Here is a 16,320-nt window from a genome sequence, read left to right as displayed (position 1 = left end):
ATAGCAGAGTAGAGAACAGCCTTTCTTGTTTTGTTTTTATAGCACTTTGGAGGATGATGTGTGAACAATAAAAAGATATTCAGTTCCTTATTTACATTTTGAAAATGTAAATAAATTCAACTTACTATAAAACTTGGATGTGGAATCTAGATCAGTTCAGCTGTTTTTAATTCATCACTACTTTTCCATCACAGGCGTGACTTCCTATCAAGATGTCGGAGACTGTCTGAAACTGGTCATCAAAGCGTTGCAGTATGGTGACATTAAACCATGGGTAAGTATAGTCCTCAGATCATATCAAGACATCAGAGACTGTCTGAAACTGGTCATCAAAGCTCTCGACCCACTCCATTACAGCCCCGTCGATGTGAATGGGGCCGTGCTTGGCCCTGCGTTTCCTTTAGTCCACGATGAGCTCCTTTGTCTTGCTGACAGTAAGGGAGAAGTTGTTGTCACCACACTGCCAGGTCTCTGACCTCCCTTTAGGCTGTCTCATTGTCGTGTCGTCTGCAAACTTAATGATGGTGTTGAGTCGTGCGCGGCCACACAGTCGTGGGTGAACAGGGAGTACAGGAGGGGACTAAGCACGCACCCCTGAGGGGCCTTCGTGTTGAGGGTCAGCATAGTGGATGTGTTGTTGCCTACCCTCTCCACCTGGGTGTGGCCCGTCAGGAAGTCCCAGGGTCCTGAGCTTAGTGATGAGCTTGAAGGATAATATGGTGTTGACCGCTGAGCTGTAATCAATTAACAACTTTTTAACATAGGTGTTCCTCCTGTCCAGGTGGGAAAGGGCAGTGTGGAGTGCAATAGAGATTGCGTCATCTGTGAATCTGTTGGGGCGGTATGCGAATTGGAGTGGGTCCAGTGTGTCTGCGATGATAGTGTTAATGTGAGTCATGACCAGCCCTTTTCAAAGCATTTCATGGCTACAGATGTGATTGGTACAGGGTGATAATCATTTAGGCAGGTTACCTTGGAGTTCTTAGGCACAGGGACTATGGTGGTCTGCTTGAAACATGTAGATATTACAGATTGTGTCAGGGAGAAGTTGAAAATGTCAGTGAAGACACTTGGCAGCTGGTCAGCGCATGATGGTAATCCGTCTGGCCTTGTGAATGTTAACCTTTTTTTTTCTTCTTTTTTTTAAAGGTCTTACTCACATCGGCTACAGAGAGCGTGATCACACAGTCGTCCTGAACAACTGGTGCTCTCATGCATGGTTCAGTATATTTAGCTCGTCTGGTTGACTCGCGGCTGGGTTTCCCTTTTGTAATCCGTGATATTTTTCAAGCCCTGCCACATCCGAAGAGCGTCAGAGCCGGTGTAGTAGGATTTGATGTTAGTCCTGTTTTGAAGCTTTGCCTGTTTGATGGTTAGTCTGAGGGATTACTTGTTAGTCTGGATTAGTGTCCAGCTCTTGCCTTTAGCTTAGTGCGGATGTTGCCTGTAATCCATGGCATCTGGTTTGGAGTATGTACTCACGGTCACCGTGGGGATGACGTCGTCGATGCCCTTATTGATGAAGCCAGTGACTGATGTGGTGTACTCCTCAATGCCATCAGATTAATCCCAGACGATATTCCAGTCTGGTGATAGCAAAACAGTCCTGTAGTTTAGCACCTGCTTCATCAGACCACTTCCGCATTGTGCGCGTCACCAGTACTTCCTGTTTGAGTTTTTGCTTGTAAGTAGGAATCCGGAGGATAGAATTATGGTCAGATTTGCCAAATAGAGGGCGGTGGAGAGCTTTATATGCAATTCTGTGTTTGGAGTAAAGGTGGTCTAGAGGTTTTTTTTCACCTCTAAATCCACAGAAATGAGGTAAAACTGATTTAAGTTTCCCTGCATTAAAGTCACCGGCCACTAGGAGCGCTGCTTCTGGATGAGCATTTTCTTGTTTGTTTATGGCGCTGTACAGCTCGTTGAGTGCCGTCTTAGTGCCAGCATCGGTTTGTTGTGGTAAATAGACAGCTCCGAACAAAATATTGATTTAACTCTCTCTTTATAACTGCTGCCTGTCTCTCCTGATTTTCTTTTTTTTGTTTTGTAGATTCACAGAGACAGCAGTAGCTCCCTCAGTAAGCTAATCCTTCAGTCCTACCACCATCAGATGGACCATGTCTCTCTCACAGGTCTCACACCTGTTCACATGCTGCTGGAGATGGGCCTAGACAAGATGAGGAAGGACTACATCAACTACCTTATAGGTAACACACACACACACACACTGCTCTGTGATCTAAAGGTCTGTAGGTTCGAATCCCTATAGATTTGTGGTTGTTCAGTTAAAAGTGGAAAAACGGCGTACTATTCTCCGTGACACCGCAGACACTGGTGCTCACCGACCGGACCTAATAAATTATTGGGATCCCTGTGCCGTGGTTCCAGACAAAAAATGGCATCTAATTCTGAAACGTATTTTAAGTTGTTTTAACAGTTCGTGTTTTTTCTTCTCAGGTCAGGAACTGACCACACTAAACCACCTGGTGAGTCAGAGTTAAATTTACTTTATTCAGAAAATCATCTCAAACATTAAAAAAAAATGTTAAAAAAAAATCATTTTTAAAACTAGAATCCTTATTGAAACAATAATAAAAATGGACACCCTGCCTTTTTTTGTTTTGGTAAAAAGCTTTAGGGATGGGCTTGGAGAAATGTAACCACTTTCAAATTCCTAGACAGAGATATATGGATCCAAGGACTGATCATCCATGATATCAACATTATAGTTATAACCATGTTATGAGGCATTACAGGACTGACCATCCACGATATCAACATTATAGTTATAACCATGTTATGAGGCTATACAGGACTGACCATCCATGATATCAACATTATAGTTATAACCATGTTATGAGGCTATACAGGACTGACCATCCACGATATCAGCATTATAGTTATAACCATGTTATGAGGCTATACAGGACTGACCATCCACGATATCAGCATTATAGTTATAACCATGTTATGAGGCTATACAGGACTGACCATCCATGATATCAACATTATAGTTATAACCATGTTATGAGGCTATACAGGACTGACCATCCATGATATCAACATTATAGTTATAACCATGTTATGAGGCTATACAGGACTGACCATCCACGATATCAGCATTATAGTTATAACCATGTTATGAGGCTATACAGGACTGACCATCCACGATATCAGCATTATAGTTATAACCATGTTATGAGGCTATACAGGACTGACCGTCCACGATATCAACATTATAGTTATAACCATGTTATGAGACTATACAGGACTGACCGTCCACGATATCAACATTATAGTTATAACCATGTTATGAGGCTATACAGGACTGACCATCCACGATATCAACATTATAGTTATAACCATGTTATGAGACTATACAGGACTGACCGTCCACGATATCAACATTATAGTTATAACCATGTTATGAGGCTATACGGGACTGACCATCCACGATATCAGCATTATAGTTATAACCATGTTATGAGGCTATACAGGACTGACCATCCACGATATCAGCATTATAGTTATAACCATGTTATGAGGCTATACAGGACTGACCATCCATGATATCAACATTATAGTTATAACCATGTTATGAGGCTATACAGGACTGACCATCCATGATATCAACATTATAGTTATAACCATGTTATGAGGCTATACAGGACTGACCATCCACGATATCAGCATTATAGTTATAACCATGTTATGAGGCTATACAGGACTGACCATCCACGATATCAGCATTATAGTTATAACCATGTTATGAGGCTATACAGGACTGACCGTCCACGATATCAACATTATAGTTATAACCATGTTATGAGACTATACAGGACTGACCGTCCACGATATCAACATTATAGTTATAACCATGTTATGAGGCTATACAGGACTGACCATCCACGATATCAACATTATAGTTATAACCATGTTATGAGACTATACAGGACTGACCGTCCACGATATCAACATTATAGTTATAACCATGTTATGAGGCTATACGGGACTGACCATCCATGATATCAACATTATAGTTATAACCGTGTTATGAGGCTATACGGGACTGACCATCCATGATATCAACATAGTTATAACCGTGTTATGAAGCTATACGGGACTGACCATCCATGATATCAACATTATAGTTATAACCATGTTATGAAGCTATACGGGACTGACCATCCATGATATCAACATTATAGTTATAACCATGTTATGAGGCTATACAGGACTGACCGTCCATGATATCAACATTATAGTTATAACCATGTTATGAGGCTATACAGGACCGACCATCCATGATATCAACATTATAGTTATAACCATGTTATGAGGCTATACAGGACTGACCGTCCATGATATCAACATTATAGTTATAACCATGTTATGAGGCTATACAGGACTGACCATCCATGATATCAACATTATACACTGCTCAAAAAAATAAAGGGAACACTTAAACAACACAATGTAACTCCAAGTCAATCACACTTCTGTGAAATCAAACTGTCCACTTAGGAAGCAACACTGATTGACAATACATTTCACATGCTGTTGTGCAAATGGAATAGACAACAGGTGGAAATTATAGGCAATTAGCAAGACACCCCCAATAAAGGAGTGGTTCTGCAGGTGGGGACCACAGACCACTTCTCAGTTCCTATGCTTCCTGGCTGATGTTTTGGTCACTTTTGAATGCTGGTGGTGCTTTCACTCTAGTGGTAGCATGAGACGGAGTCTACAACCCACACAAGTGGCTCAGGTAGTGCAGCTCATCCAGAATGGCACATCAATGCGAGCTGAGGCAAGAAGGTTTGCTGTGTCTGTCAGCGTAGTGTCCAGAGCATGGAGGCGCTACCAGGAGACAGGCCAGTACATCAGGAGACGTAGAGGAGGCCGTAGGAGGGCAACAACCCAGCAGCAGGACCGCTACCTCCGCCTTTGTGCAAGGAGGAGTAGGAGAAGCACTGCCAGAGCCCTGCAAAATGACCTCCAGCAGGCCACAAATGTGCATGTGTCTGCTCAAACGGTCAGAAACAGACTCCATGAGGGTGGTATGAGGGCCCGACGTCCACAGCTGGGGGTTGTGCTTACAGCCCAACACCGTGCAGGACGTTTGGCATTTGCCAGAGAACACCAAGATTGGCAAATTCGCCACTGGCGCCCTGTGCTCTTCACAGATGAAAGCAGGTTCACACTGAGCACATCTGACAGACGTGACAGAGTCTGGAGACGCCGTGGAGAACGTTCTGCTGCCTGCAACATCCTCCAGCATGACCGGTTTGGCGGTGGGTCAGTCATGGTGTGGGGTGTCATTTCTTTGGGGGGCCGCACAGCCCTCCATGTGCTCGCCAGAGGTAGCCTGACTGCCATTAGGTACCAAGATGAGATCCTCAGACCCCTTGTGAGACCATATGCTGGTGCGGTTGGCCCTGGGTTCCTCCTAATGCAAGACAATGCTAGACCTTATGTGGCTGGAGTGTGTCAGCAGTTCCTGCAAGAGGAAGGCATTGATGCTATGGACTGGCCCGCCCGTTCCCCAGACCTGAATCCAATTGAGCACATCTGGGACATCATGTCTCGCTCCATCCACCAACGTCACGTTGCACCACAGACTGTCCAGGAGTTGGCGGATGCTTTAGTCCAGGTCTGGGAGGAGATCCCTCAGGAGACCATCCGCCACCTCATCAGGAGCATGCCCAGGCGTTGTAGGGAGGTCATACAGGCACATGGAGGCCACACACACTACTGAGCCTCATTTTGACTTGTTTTAAGGACATTACATCAAAGTTGGATCAGCCTGTAGTGTGGTTTTCCACTTTATATTTAAGTGACTCCAAATCCAGACCTCCATGGGTTGATAAATTGGATTTCCATTGATTATTTTTGTGTGATTTTGTTGTCAGCACATTCAACTATGTAAAGAAAAAAGTATTTAATAAGATTATTTCTTTCATTCAGATCTAGGATGTGTTGTTTAAGTGTTCCCTTTATTTTTTTGAGCAGTATAGTTATAACCATGTTCATCAAACTGTACTGTGTTTGGTTGAACCAACCTGGTGAAGTGTTGGATAAGTTACATTCTTCAAGAATCAATGGGTCTATGTCAATAATTTTATAAGTCTAAAAAAAATGGATGCAGCAAACTAAGGATTCTACCTTTTTTTTAAATTTGTTATTATGAAGATGTTACTGTTGAGATTTGTTCTCCTTCTCCTTCAACTGTTCTCCTGTTCTCCTTCAACTGTTCTCCTTCAACTGTTCTCCTTCAACCGTTCTTCTCCTGTTCTCCTTCTCCTGTTCTCCTTCTCCTGTTCTCCTTCAACTGTTCTCCTGTTCTCCTTCAACTGTTCTCCTTCTCCTGTTCTCCTTCAACTGTTCTCCTTCAACTGTTCTCCTTCAACCATTCTCCTCCTGTTCTCCTTCAACCGTTCTCCTCCTGTTCTCCTGTTCTCCTCCTCCTGTTCTCCTGTTCTCCTCCTCCTGTTCTCCTTCTCCTGTTCTCCTGTTCTCCTGTTCTCCTCCTCCTGTTCTCCTCCTCCTGTTCTCCTGTTCTCCTCCTCCTGTTCTCCTCCTCCTGTTCTCCTCCTCCTGTTCTCCTTCTCCTGTTCTCCTTCTCCTGTTCTCCTTCAACTGTTCTCCTCCTGTTCTCCTGTTCTCCTTCTCCTGTTCTCCTTCGATAGAGCTACTACCTGAGTACAGAGGAGGATCTTCAGGAGCAGGTTATCAGGTTGAGGAAACTACACCACCTCCTGGAGATCATGGTGACGTGCAGCACCTTCCTGGGCCTGCCGTACGACAGACTGTTCCTCCTCACACAGTAAGAACCTGCTAGCCTTTCTGTCGGGCAGGTAGCCTAGAGGTTAAAGAGCGTTGGGGCCCCAATAACCCGAAAGGTCGTTGGTTCGAATCCCCCTGAGTCTACTAGGAGAAAATGCTTATGTGTTCTTGAGCCAAGCCACTTAACCCTGATTGCTCTTGTAAGTCGCTCTGGAAAATGTTAAATTATCGGGGTTTTTAAAAAAAAAAAAAAATTTATACAAGTCCACGCAATCCCTTCCTGTGTTTGTCCATTTTCTTACATTTGGTGTGTAAAAGAACACAACTTCTTTTCAACATTTTTTGAATCTCTCTGTAACGTTGTATAGATGTTGATCAGCTGTTTACTGACATGGGTATATTAAAGCTGCCCCCCCCCCCCCCCCCTTGTGCTTCCTAGGTTGTGTTTGCAGTACTACAAGACATGTCCATATGATGAGGACCACGAGTTCAAGCTGCAGATCAAACCTGCCCTGATCAGCCATTTCTACCAGAAGTATGCCTACAAACCACTGCTCCTCATTAGTCAAAATGTGTCTTTTCAGAAGGTTGTAAAATTCCCAGATTTTCCAGAAATCCCGTAAAAAAAAAAGAAGGAAATGAAGGAAATGACAGTCATTGGTCGACCCCGTGGCGCCTGTACAGTCATTGGTCGACCCCGTGGCGCCACTGTTCAGTTTAAATGTATTGCTGACTAGTATGTTTATTGGTTTACTGAGTTTCCTGATCATGTAGTAATAGTAAAGCAGGCGGTGTCCTGGGTTACTAATGTACTCTATGTATTTATTATGGATCCCCATTAGTTCCTGTTGCCAAGGCAGCAGCTACTCTTCCTGGGGTTTATTATGGATCCCCATTAGTTCCTGCCAAGGCAGCAGCTACTCTTCTTGGGGTTTATTATGGATCCCCATTAGTTCCTGTTGCCAAGGCAGCAGCTACTCTTCCTGGGGTTTATTATGGATCCCCATTAGTTCCTGCCAAGGCAGCAGCTACTCTTCCTGGGGTTTATTATGGATCCCCATTAGTTCCTGTTGCCAAGGCAGCAGCTACTCTTCCTGGGGTTTATTATGGATCCCCATTAGTTCCTGTTGCCAAGGCAGCAGCTACTCTTCCTGGGGTTTATTATGGATCCCCATTAGTTCCTGTCAAGGCAGCAGCTACTCTTCCTGGGGTTTATTATGGATCCCCATTAGTTCCTGTTGCCAAGGCAGCAGCTACTCTTCCTGGGGTTTATTATGGATCCCCATTAGTTCCTGTCAAGGCAGCAGCTACTCTTCCTGGGGTTTATTATGGATCCCCATTAGTTCCTGTTGCCAAGGCAGCAGCTACTCTTCCTGGGGTTTATTATAGATCCCCGTTAGTTCCTGCCAAGGCAGCAGCTACTCTTCCTGGGGTTTATTATGGATCCCCATTAGTTCCTGTTGCCAAGGGAGCAGCTACTCTTCCTGGGGTTTATTATGGATCCCCATTAGTTCCTGTTGCCAAGGCAGCAGCTACTCTTCCTGGGGTTTATTATGGATCCCCATTAGTTCCTGTTGCCAAGGCAGCAGCTACTCTTCCTGGGGTTTATTATGGATCCCCATTAGTTCCTGTCAAGGCAGCAGCTACTCTTCCTGGGGTTTATTATGGATCCCCATTAGTTCCTGTTGCCAAGGCAGCAGCTACTCTTCCTGGGGTTTATTATGGATCCCCATTAGTTCCTGTCAAGGCAGCAGCTACTCTTCCTGGGGTTTATTATGGATCCCCATTAGTTCCTGTTGCCAAGGCAGCAGCTACTCTTCCTGGGGTTTATTATGGATCCCCGTTAGTTCCTGCCAAGGCAGCAGCTACTCTTCCTGGGGTTTATTATGGATCCCCATTAGTTCCTGTTGCCAAGGGAGCAGCTACTCTTCCTGGGGTTTATTATGGATCCCCATTAGTTCCTGTCAAGGCAGCAGCTACTCTTCCTGGGGTTTATTATGGATCCCCATTAGTTCCTGTTGCCAAGGCAGCAGCTACTCTTCCTGGGGTTTATTATGGATCCCCATTAGTTCCTGTCAAGGCAGCAGCTACTCTTCCTGGGGTTTATTATGGATCCCCATTAGTTCCTGTTGCCAAGGCAGCAGCTACTCTTCCTGGGGTTTATTATAGATCCCCGTTAGTTCCTGCCAAGGCAGCAGCTACTCTTCCTGGGGTTTATTATGGATCCCCATTAGTTCCTGTTGCCAAGGGAGCAGCTACTCTTCCTGGGGTTTATTATGGATCCCCATTAGTTCCTGTTGCCAAGGCAGCAGCTACTCTTCCTGGGGTTTATTATGGATCCCCATTAGTTCCTGTTGCCAAGGCAGCAGCTACTCTTCCTGGGGTTTATTATGGATCCCCATTAGTTCCTGTTGCCAAGGCAGCAGCTACTCTTCCTGGGGTTTATTATGGATCCCCATTAGTTCCTGTTGCCAAGGCAGCAGCTACTCTTCCTGGGGTTTATTATGGATCCCCATTAGTTCCTGCCAAGGCAGCAGCTACTCTTCCTGGGGTTTATTATAGATCCCCGTTAGTTCCTGCCAAGGCAGCAGCTACTCTTCCTGGGGTTTATTATGGATCCCCATTAGTTCCTGTTGCCAAGGGAGCAGCTACTCTTCCTGGGGTTTATTATGGATCCCCATTAGTTCCTGTTGCCAAGGCAGCAGCTACTCTTCCTGGGGTTTATTATGGATCCCCATTAGTTCCTGTTGCCAAGGCAGCAGATACTCTTCCTGGGGTTTATTATGGATCCCCGTTAGTTCCTGTTGCCAAGGCAGCAGCTACTCTTCCTGGGGTTTATTATGGATCCCCGTTAGTTCCTGTTGCCAAGGCAGCAGCTACTCTTCCTGGGGTTTATTATGGATCCCCGTTAGTTCCTGTTGCCAAGGCAGCAGCTACTCTTCCTGGGGTTTATTATGGATCCCCGTTAGTTCCTGTTGCCAAGGCAGCAGCTACTCTTCCTGGGGTTTATTATGGATCCCCATTAATTCCTGTTGCCAAGGCAGCAGCTACTCTTCCTGGGGTTTATTATGGATCCCCATTAATTCCTGTTGCCAAGGCAGCAGCTACTCTTCCTGGGGTTTATTATGGATCCCCATTAGTTCCTGTTGCCAAGGCAGCAGCTACTCTTCCTGGGGTTTATTATGGATCCCCATTAGTTCCTGTTGCCAAGGCAGAGGCTACTCTTCCTGGGGTTTATTATGGATCCCCATTAGTTCCTGTTGCCAAGGCAGCAGCTACTCTTCTTGGGGTCTGGCAACATTAAGGCAGTTATATAGAATTACAAATATTACATGACATTTCATAACAGGGAGCAGGCGGTGTCCTGGGGGTTAGTAATGTACTGTATGTTGTTCCCCCAGGGAGCAGGCGGTGTCCTGGGATTAGTAATGTACTGTATGTTGTTCCCCCAGGGAGCAGGCGGTGTCATGGGGTTAGTAATGTACTGTATGTTGCTCCCCCGGGGAGCAGGCGGTGTCCTGGGGGTTAGTAATGTACTGTATGTTGTTTCCCCCAGGGAGCAGGCGGTGTCCTGGGGGTTAGTAATGTACTGTATGTTGTTTCCCCCAGGGAGCAGGCGGTGTCCTGGGGGTTAGTAATGTACTGTATGTTGTTCCCCCAGGGAGTAGGCGGTGTCCTGGGGTTAGTAATGTACTGTATATTGTTTCCCCCAGGGAGCAGGCGGTGTCCTGGGGTGTGGAGGTTTCTAGGGTTAGTAATGTACTGTATGTTGTTCCCCCAGGGAGCAGGCGGTGTCCTGGTGTTAATGTACTGAATGTTGTTCCCCCAGGGAGCAGGCGGTGTCCTGGGGTTAGTACTGTACTGTATGTTGTTTCCCCCAGGGAGCAGGCGGTGTCCTGGGGGTTAGTAATGTACTGTATGTTGTTCCCCCAGGGAGTAGGCGGTGTCCTGGGGGTTAGTAATGTACTGTATATTGTTTCCCCCAGGGAGCAGGCGGTGTCCTGGGGTGTGGAGGTTCCTGCCAAGGCACCAGCTACTCTTCCTGGGGTTTATTATGGATCTCCATTAGTTCCTGTTGCCACGGCAGCAGCTACTCTTCCTGGGGTTTATTATGGATCCCCATTAGTTCCTGTTGAGACAGCAGCTACTCTTCCTGGGGTTTATTATGGAGTTAGTAATGTACTGTATATTGTTTCCCCCAGGCAGCAGGCGGTGTCCTGGGGGTTAGTAATGTACTGTATATTGTTTCCCCCAGGGAGCTGGCGGTGTCCTGGGGTTAGTAATGTACTGTATGTTGTTCCCCCAGGGAGCAGGCGGTGTCCTGGGGTGTGGAGGTGTCTAGGGTTAGTAATGTACTGTATGTTGTTCCCCTAGGGAGCAGGCGGTGTCCTGGTGTTAGTAATGTACTGTATGTTGTTCCCCCAGGGAGCAGGCGGTGTCCTGGGGTTAGTAATGTACTGTATGTTGTTCCCCCAGGGAGCAGGCGGTGTCCTGGGGTTAGTAATGTACTGTATGTTGTTCCCCCAGGGAGCAGGCGGTGTCCTGGGGTTAGTAATGTACTGTATATTGTTTCCCCCAGGGAGCAGGCGGTGTCTTGGGGTGTGGAGGTGTCTAGGGTTAGTAATGTACTGTATGTTGTTCCCCCAGGGAGCAGGCGGTGTCCTGGGGTGTGGAGGTGTCTAGGGTTAGTAATGTACTGTATGTTGTTCCCCTAGGGAGCAGGCGGTGTCCTGGTGTTAGTAATGTACTGTATGTTGTTCCCCCAGGGAGCAGGCGGTGTCCTGGGGTTAGTAATGTACTGTATGTTGTTCCCCCAGGGAGCAGGCGGTGTCCTGGGGTTAGTAATGTACTGTATGTTGTTCCCCCAGGGAGCAGGCGGTGTCCTGGGGTTAGTAATGTACTGTATATTGTTTCCCCCAGGGAGCAGGCGGTGTCTTGGGGTGTGGAGGTGTCTAGGGTTAGTAATGTACTGTATGTTGTTCCCCCAGGGAGCAGGCGGTGTCCTGGGGTGTGGCGGTGTCCTGGGGTTAGTAATGTACTGTATGTTGTTCCCCCAGGGAGGCTGCGGTGTCCTGGGGTTAGTAATGTACTGTATATTGTTTCCCCCAGGGAGCAGGCGGTGTCCTGGGGTGTGGAGGTGTCTAGGTTTAGTAATGTACTGTATGTTGTTCCCCCAGGGAGCAGGCGGTGTCCTGGGGGTTAGTAATGTACTGTACGTTGTTCCCCCAGGGAGCAGGCGGTGTCCTGGGGGTTAGTAATGTACTGTATATTGTTTCCCCCAGGGAGCAGGCGGTGTCCTGGGGTTAGTAATGTACTGTATGTTGTTCCCCCAGGGAGCAGGCGGTGTCCTGGGGTTAGTAATGTACTGTATGTTGTTTCCCCCAGGGAGCAGGCGGTGTCCTGGGGTGTGGAGGTATCTAGCGGTAATGGCCCCAGAGAGGTGAAGACATCCTGGCTGCTGAGTGACAAGCCCCTGGTGGAACACATCATCTTTGAAACAGGTGAAATACTATTCCCCCCCCCCCCCCAGATATTATGTTATGCTCCAGTCATACATCATCTCAGATCCTCAGTGTCTTCCACTAGCACATGGAGTAGCCTGCCAAGTAGAAACAGTAGCCTGCCAAGTAGCAACAGTAGCCTGCCAAGTAGCAACAGTAGCCTGCCAAGTAGCAACAGTAGCCTGCCAAGTAGCAACAGTAGCCAGCCAAGTAGCAACAGTAGCCAGCCACGTGTTTCCTGGAACAAGCTCTATTTTGGTGGCCTCTGGTGCATTCTAATGCCAGGTAGTTACTGGTTGAAAATACAATCAGGACGCCGATATTTAAAAAAAAAACACGTTTACAGTGTTAGTTTCATCTGCTGTTGTATAATATTAAACCATCATTCTGACTGCATTGGGCCCTTTAAGGTATCCTTTAAGAGTCTGCTGACTTCCACAGGCTTCAAGCTTCCATTTTAAGAGGCATTTTGTCAGCCATCTATAACACAGGTATGATTGAAGAATGAAGCAGGTGGTAAAAAATGTACAATGGCCCTTTGATCAATTCTGAACATAAAAAAAATATTTAAAAAACTCTGCAAAAATATGAAGTTTAGTGCCAAAAGGAGCCCATATTCAATATTCTCCAATGATCTGTTTTCCTGTTGCCCCATCCATTGAGTGCTGTCAATCAATATCACCCAACATACCAGTTACAGCCAATCTGAGCTGCGAACAGGGGTACAGGGTCTGTCTGCCTGCCTATTGGCTCTTTCACCTGATGAGATCACTACACTGCCTGATAAACCAAAGGACTCAGTTCTGTCTGTCTCTCTCTGTCTGTCTCTCTCTGTCTGTCTGTCTCTCTCTGTCTGTCTGTCTCTCTCTGTCTGTCTCTCTCTCTCTGTCTGTCTGTCTCTCTGTCTGTCTGTCTGTCTGTCTGTCTGTCTCTCTGTCTCTGTCTCTCTGTGTCGAGAGAGAGTGTGACTGACTGACTGACTCCAGTCACCCTAGTTCTAGACTGTTCTCTCTGCTACCGCACGGCAAGCGGTACCGGAGTGCCAAGTCTAGGACCAGAAGGCTCTTTAACAGTTTCTACCCCAAAGCCATAAGACTGCTGAACAATTAATCAAATGGCCACCCAGACTATTTACATTGGTGCAGTTTGTTATATAGGGACTTGTCCTCTACTGATGGGGGGAGAGAGAGACTTCTCTGTAAAAGCTGGTCAACTGATATATGCCATCCATTAAAAGGTTTCCTATGTCTATAAAACAAACAGGAAAGTAGAAATGAATGAATGTGATGCAGGTCAAATGTGTTTCATTATTTAAACCATTTGATGCTCTGAATTAGGTTAATCTTAAAGCGCTTAAAATAAACTTTTAGCAACATTTAATTTGAATTAAAGTGCTTCATAAGATTATAACTGTTTTTACATTTAAACATTTTTTTTATAGCAGTCTTAGGAAGAGTAACCCCATGTACAACATATCTGGCCCCCCTGTAAATAACCCTTGTTATAACCCATATCTGCCCCATGTAAATAACCCTTGTTATAACCCAAATCTGGCCCCCCTGTAAATAACCCTTGTCATAACCCAAATCGGGCCCCCCTGTAAATAACCCTTGTTAAAACCCAAATCGGGCCCCCCTGTAAATAACCCTTGTTAAAACCCAAATCGGGCCCTTGTAAGAATATAGATAACTAGCCCTGCAATAGGCTAAGTGGATTTCAAGTCATCGTTACCACACTATATGGGACGTGCAAATTCATGCTCTCTCCCTCTGTGTAAAGACATTTTGACTGCACCAACAGTGCAACAGGCACCGAGAGGCGGGACAGACGGCAGACTGTCAAACCAGCAGCGTTTCCCGTTATCGCTCACTTTGTGGAAATCGTCATTTTTTTCCAATGACAAAGACAATCTGTGTACTGGAACAAAGTTCCTCGTTGCACACGCGTCTTCGTGAAATGCGTCGTTCTACCTGCTGCGCAGACACCATTTCTCCATTCTCAAGATAGAAGGAACGGGTCACGTCAGCCATCGAGAATTGAACTTCTGCGATTCTTGAGCTCGGACGATGCCATTGGACGTGATGCAACGCGTGCAAGTAGAAAAGCTTTCATAGATTTATTTTTTTATTTATTTTTACCCCATAATGAAAGTGAAAACTTTAAAAATTGTTGCAAATTTATTGAAAATAAAATACAGAAATATCTAATTTACATAAATATTCACACCCCTGAGTCAATAGATGTTAGAATCCCCTTTGGCAGTGATTACAGCTGTGAGTCTTTCTGGGTAAGTCTCTAAGAGCGATTACAGCCTGTGAGTCTTTGCACACCTGTATTGTACAATATTTGCACATTATTATTATTTTTAATTCTTCAAGCTCTGTCAAGTTGGTTGTTGATGTTGATGGATTTCCCTGTGAAGTCTTCCCTTTTGCAAATGTAAGGTTACTTTTTTTAACCTTTTATTTAACGAGGCAAGTCAGTTAAGAACAAATTCTTATTTACAATGACGGCCTACTGGGGAACAGTGGGTTAACTGTCTTGTTCAGGGGCAGAACGACAGATTTTTTTACCCTGTCAGCTCAGGGATTTGAACTTGCAACCTTTCAGTTACTAGTCCAACGCTCTAACCACTAGGCTACCTGCCACCTCTACACTCTGACCACTAGACTACCTGCCTCCTCTACACTCTAACCACTAGGCTACCTGCCTCCTCTACACTCTAACCACTAGGCTACCTGCCTCCTCTACACTCTAACCACTAGACTACCTACCACCTCTACACTCTAACCACTAGGCTACCTGCCACCTCTACACTCTAACCACTAGGCTACGCTGCCGCCTCTACACTCTAACCACCAGACTACCTGCCACCTCTACACTCTAACCACTAGGCTACCTGCCACCTCTACACTCTAACCACTAGGCTACCTGCCTCCTCTACACTCTAACCACTAGGCTACCTGCCACCTCTACACTCTAACCACTAGGCTACCTGCCTCCTCTACACTCTAACCACTAGGCTACCTGCCACCTCTACACTCTAACCACTAGACTACCTGCCACCTCTACACTCTAACCACTAGGCTACCTACCACCTCTACACTCTAACCACTAGGCTACCTGCCTCCTCTACACTCTAACCACTAGGCTACCTGCCTCCTCTACACTCTAACCACTAGGCTACCCTGCCGCCTCTACACTCTAACCACTAGGCTACTCTGCCGCCCCCATGTGTTGCAGATGAGATGACGGTGAACGGTGACAGCGAAGAGGCTGCCTATTTCACCACCATGCTGTGTTGCAGCCTGGTCAACTTTGCTGCTTAGATCCAGTAAGTCAAACATCACTACAGACATATGAAAGTATTGTTTTATTTTATTTTTCATTTTGTTTAATTTTTTAAATGAAAATATCCATGTCGCTACTCTTATGTCCCCGCTGTGTGTGTGTGTGAAGATGTCAACATGCATTCATTACCTTGAAGTCTCAACTGAATCAGTCGAGGGAATGGTCCTGTACAATAAAGCTAAATATTATGGATAAAGCAAACGGCTTAATAAACTTCACATCAAACTTTAATTTCTTCTTTCATTAATCTGGTTCAGAAGTTGGAATTGCTAGGTCCATGGGGTTATATAAAGCATGTGTGGAGTAGTACTAGTTGTGAGTAGTTGTAGTATATCTAGTTGTGTAGTAGTAGTAGTAGTAGTAGTAGTAGTCGTATATCTAGTTGTGTGTAGTACTAGTTGTGTAGTCGTTGTATATCTAGTTGTGTGTAGTAGTAGTAGTAGTAGTATCTCTAGTTGTGTGTAGTAGTATCTCTAGTTGTGTGTAGTAGTAGTATCTCTAGTTGTGTAGTAGTAGTAGTATATCTAGTTGTGTAGTAGTAGTAGTAGTATATCTAGTTGTGTAGTAGTAGTAGTATATCTAGTTGTGTAGTAGTAGTAGTATATCTAGTTGTAGTAGTAGTAGTAGTAGTAGTAGTAGTAGTATATCTAGTTGTAGTAGTAGTAGTAGTAGTAGTATATCT

At 45.5% G+C, this 16,320-nt stretch overlaps 1 protein-coding gene across 1 annotated transcript in view; it reads left to right on the top strand.

Moving 5' to 3' along the window:
* The window catches only part of zwilch (zwilch kinetochore protein), a 54,335-nt gene that overhangs the window by 26,793 nt on the left and 11,222 nt on the right, over window positions 1–16,320 (top strand). Inside the window, exons 11-17 of the mRNA XM_029751947.1 lie at window positions 195–274; window positions 2,051–2,207; window positions 2,458–2,486; window positions 6,690–6,826; window positions 7,226–7,321; window positions 12,172–12,287; window positions 15,531–15,621. Of these exons, the coding sequence (XP_029607807.1) occupies window positions 195–274; window positions 2,051–2,207; window positions 2,458–2,486; window positions 6,690–6,826; window positions 7,226–7,321; window positions 12,172–12,287; window positions 15,531–15,616 (701 nt within the window). The 3' untranslated portion in view covers window positions 15,617–15,621. The remainder of the gene's footprint in view (window positions 1–194; window positions 275–2,050; window positions 2,208–2,457; window positions 2,487–6,689; window positions 6,827–7,225; window positions 7,322–12,171; window positions 12,288–15,530; window positions 15,622–16,320) is intronic.

Source organism: Salmo trutta, chromosome 4, assembly GCF_901001165.1.
Source record: "Salmo trutta chromosome 4, fSalTru1.1, whole genome shotgun sequence".
NCBI classification, from domain to species: domain Eukaryota; kingdom Metazoa; phylum Chordata; class Actinopteri; order Salmoniformes; family Salmonidae; genus Salmo; species Salmo trutta.
This window is presented reverse-complemented; position numbering and strand designations above follow the sequence as displayed.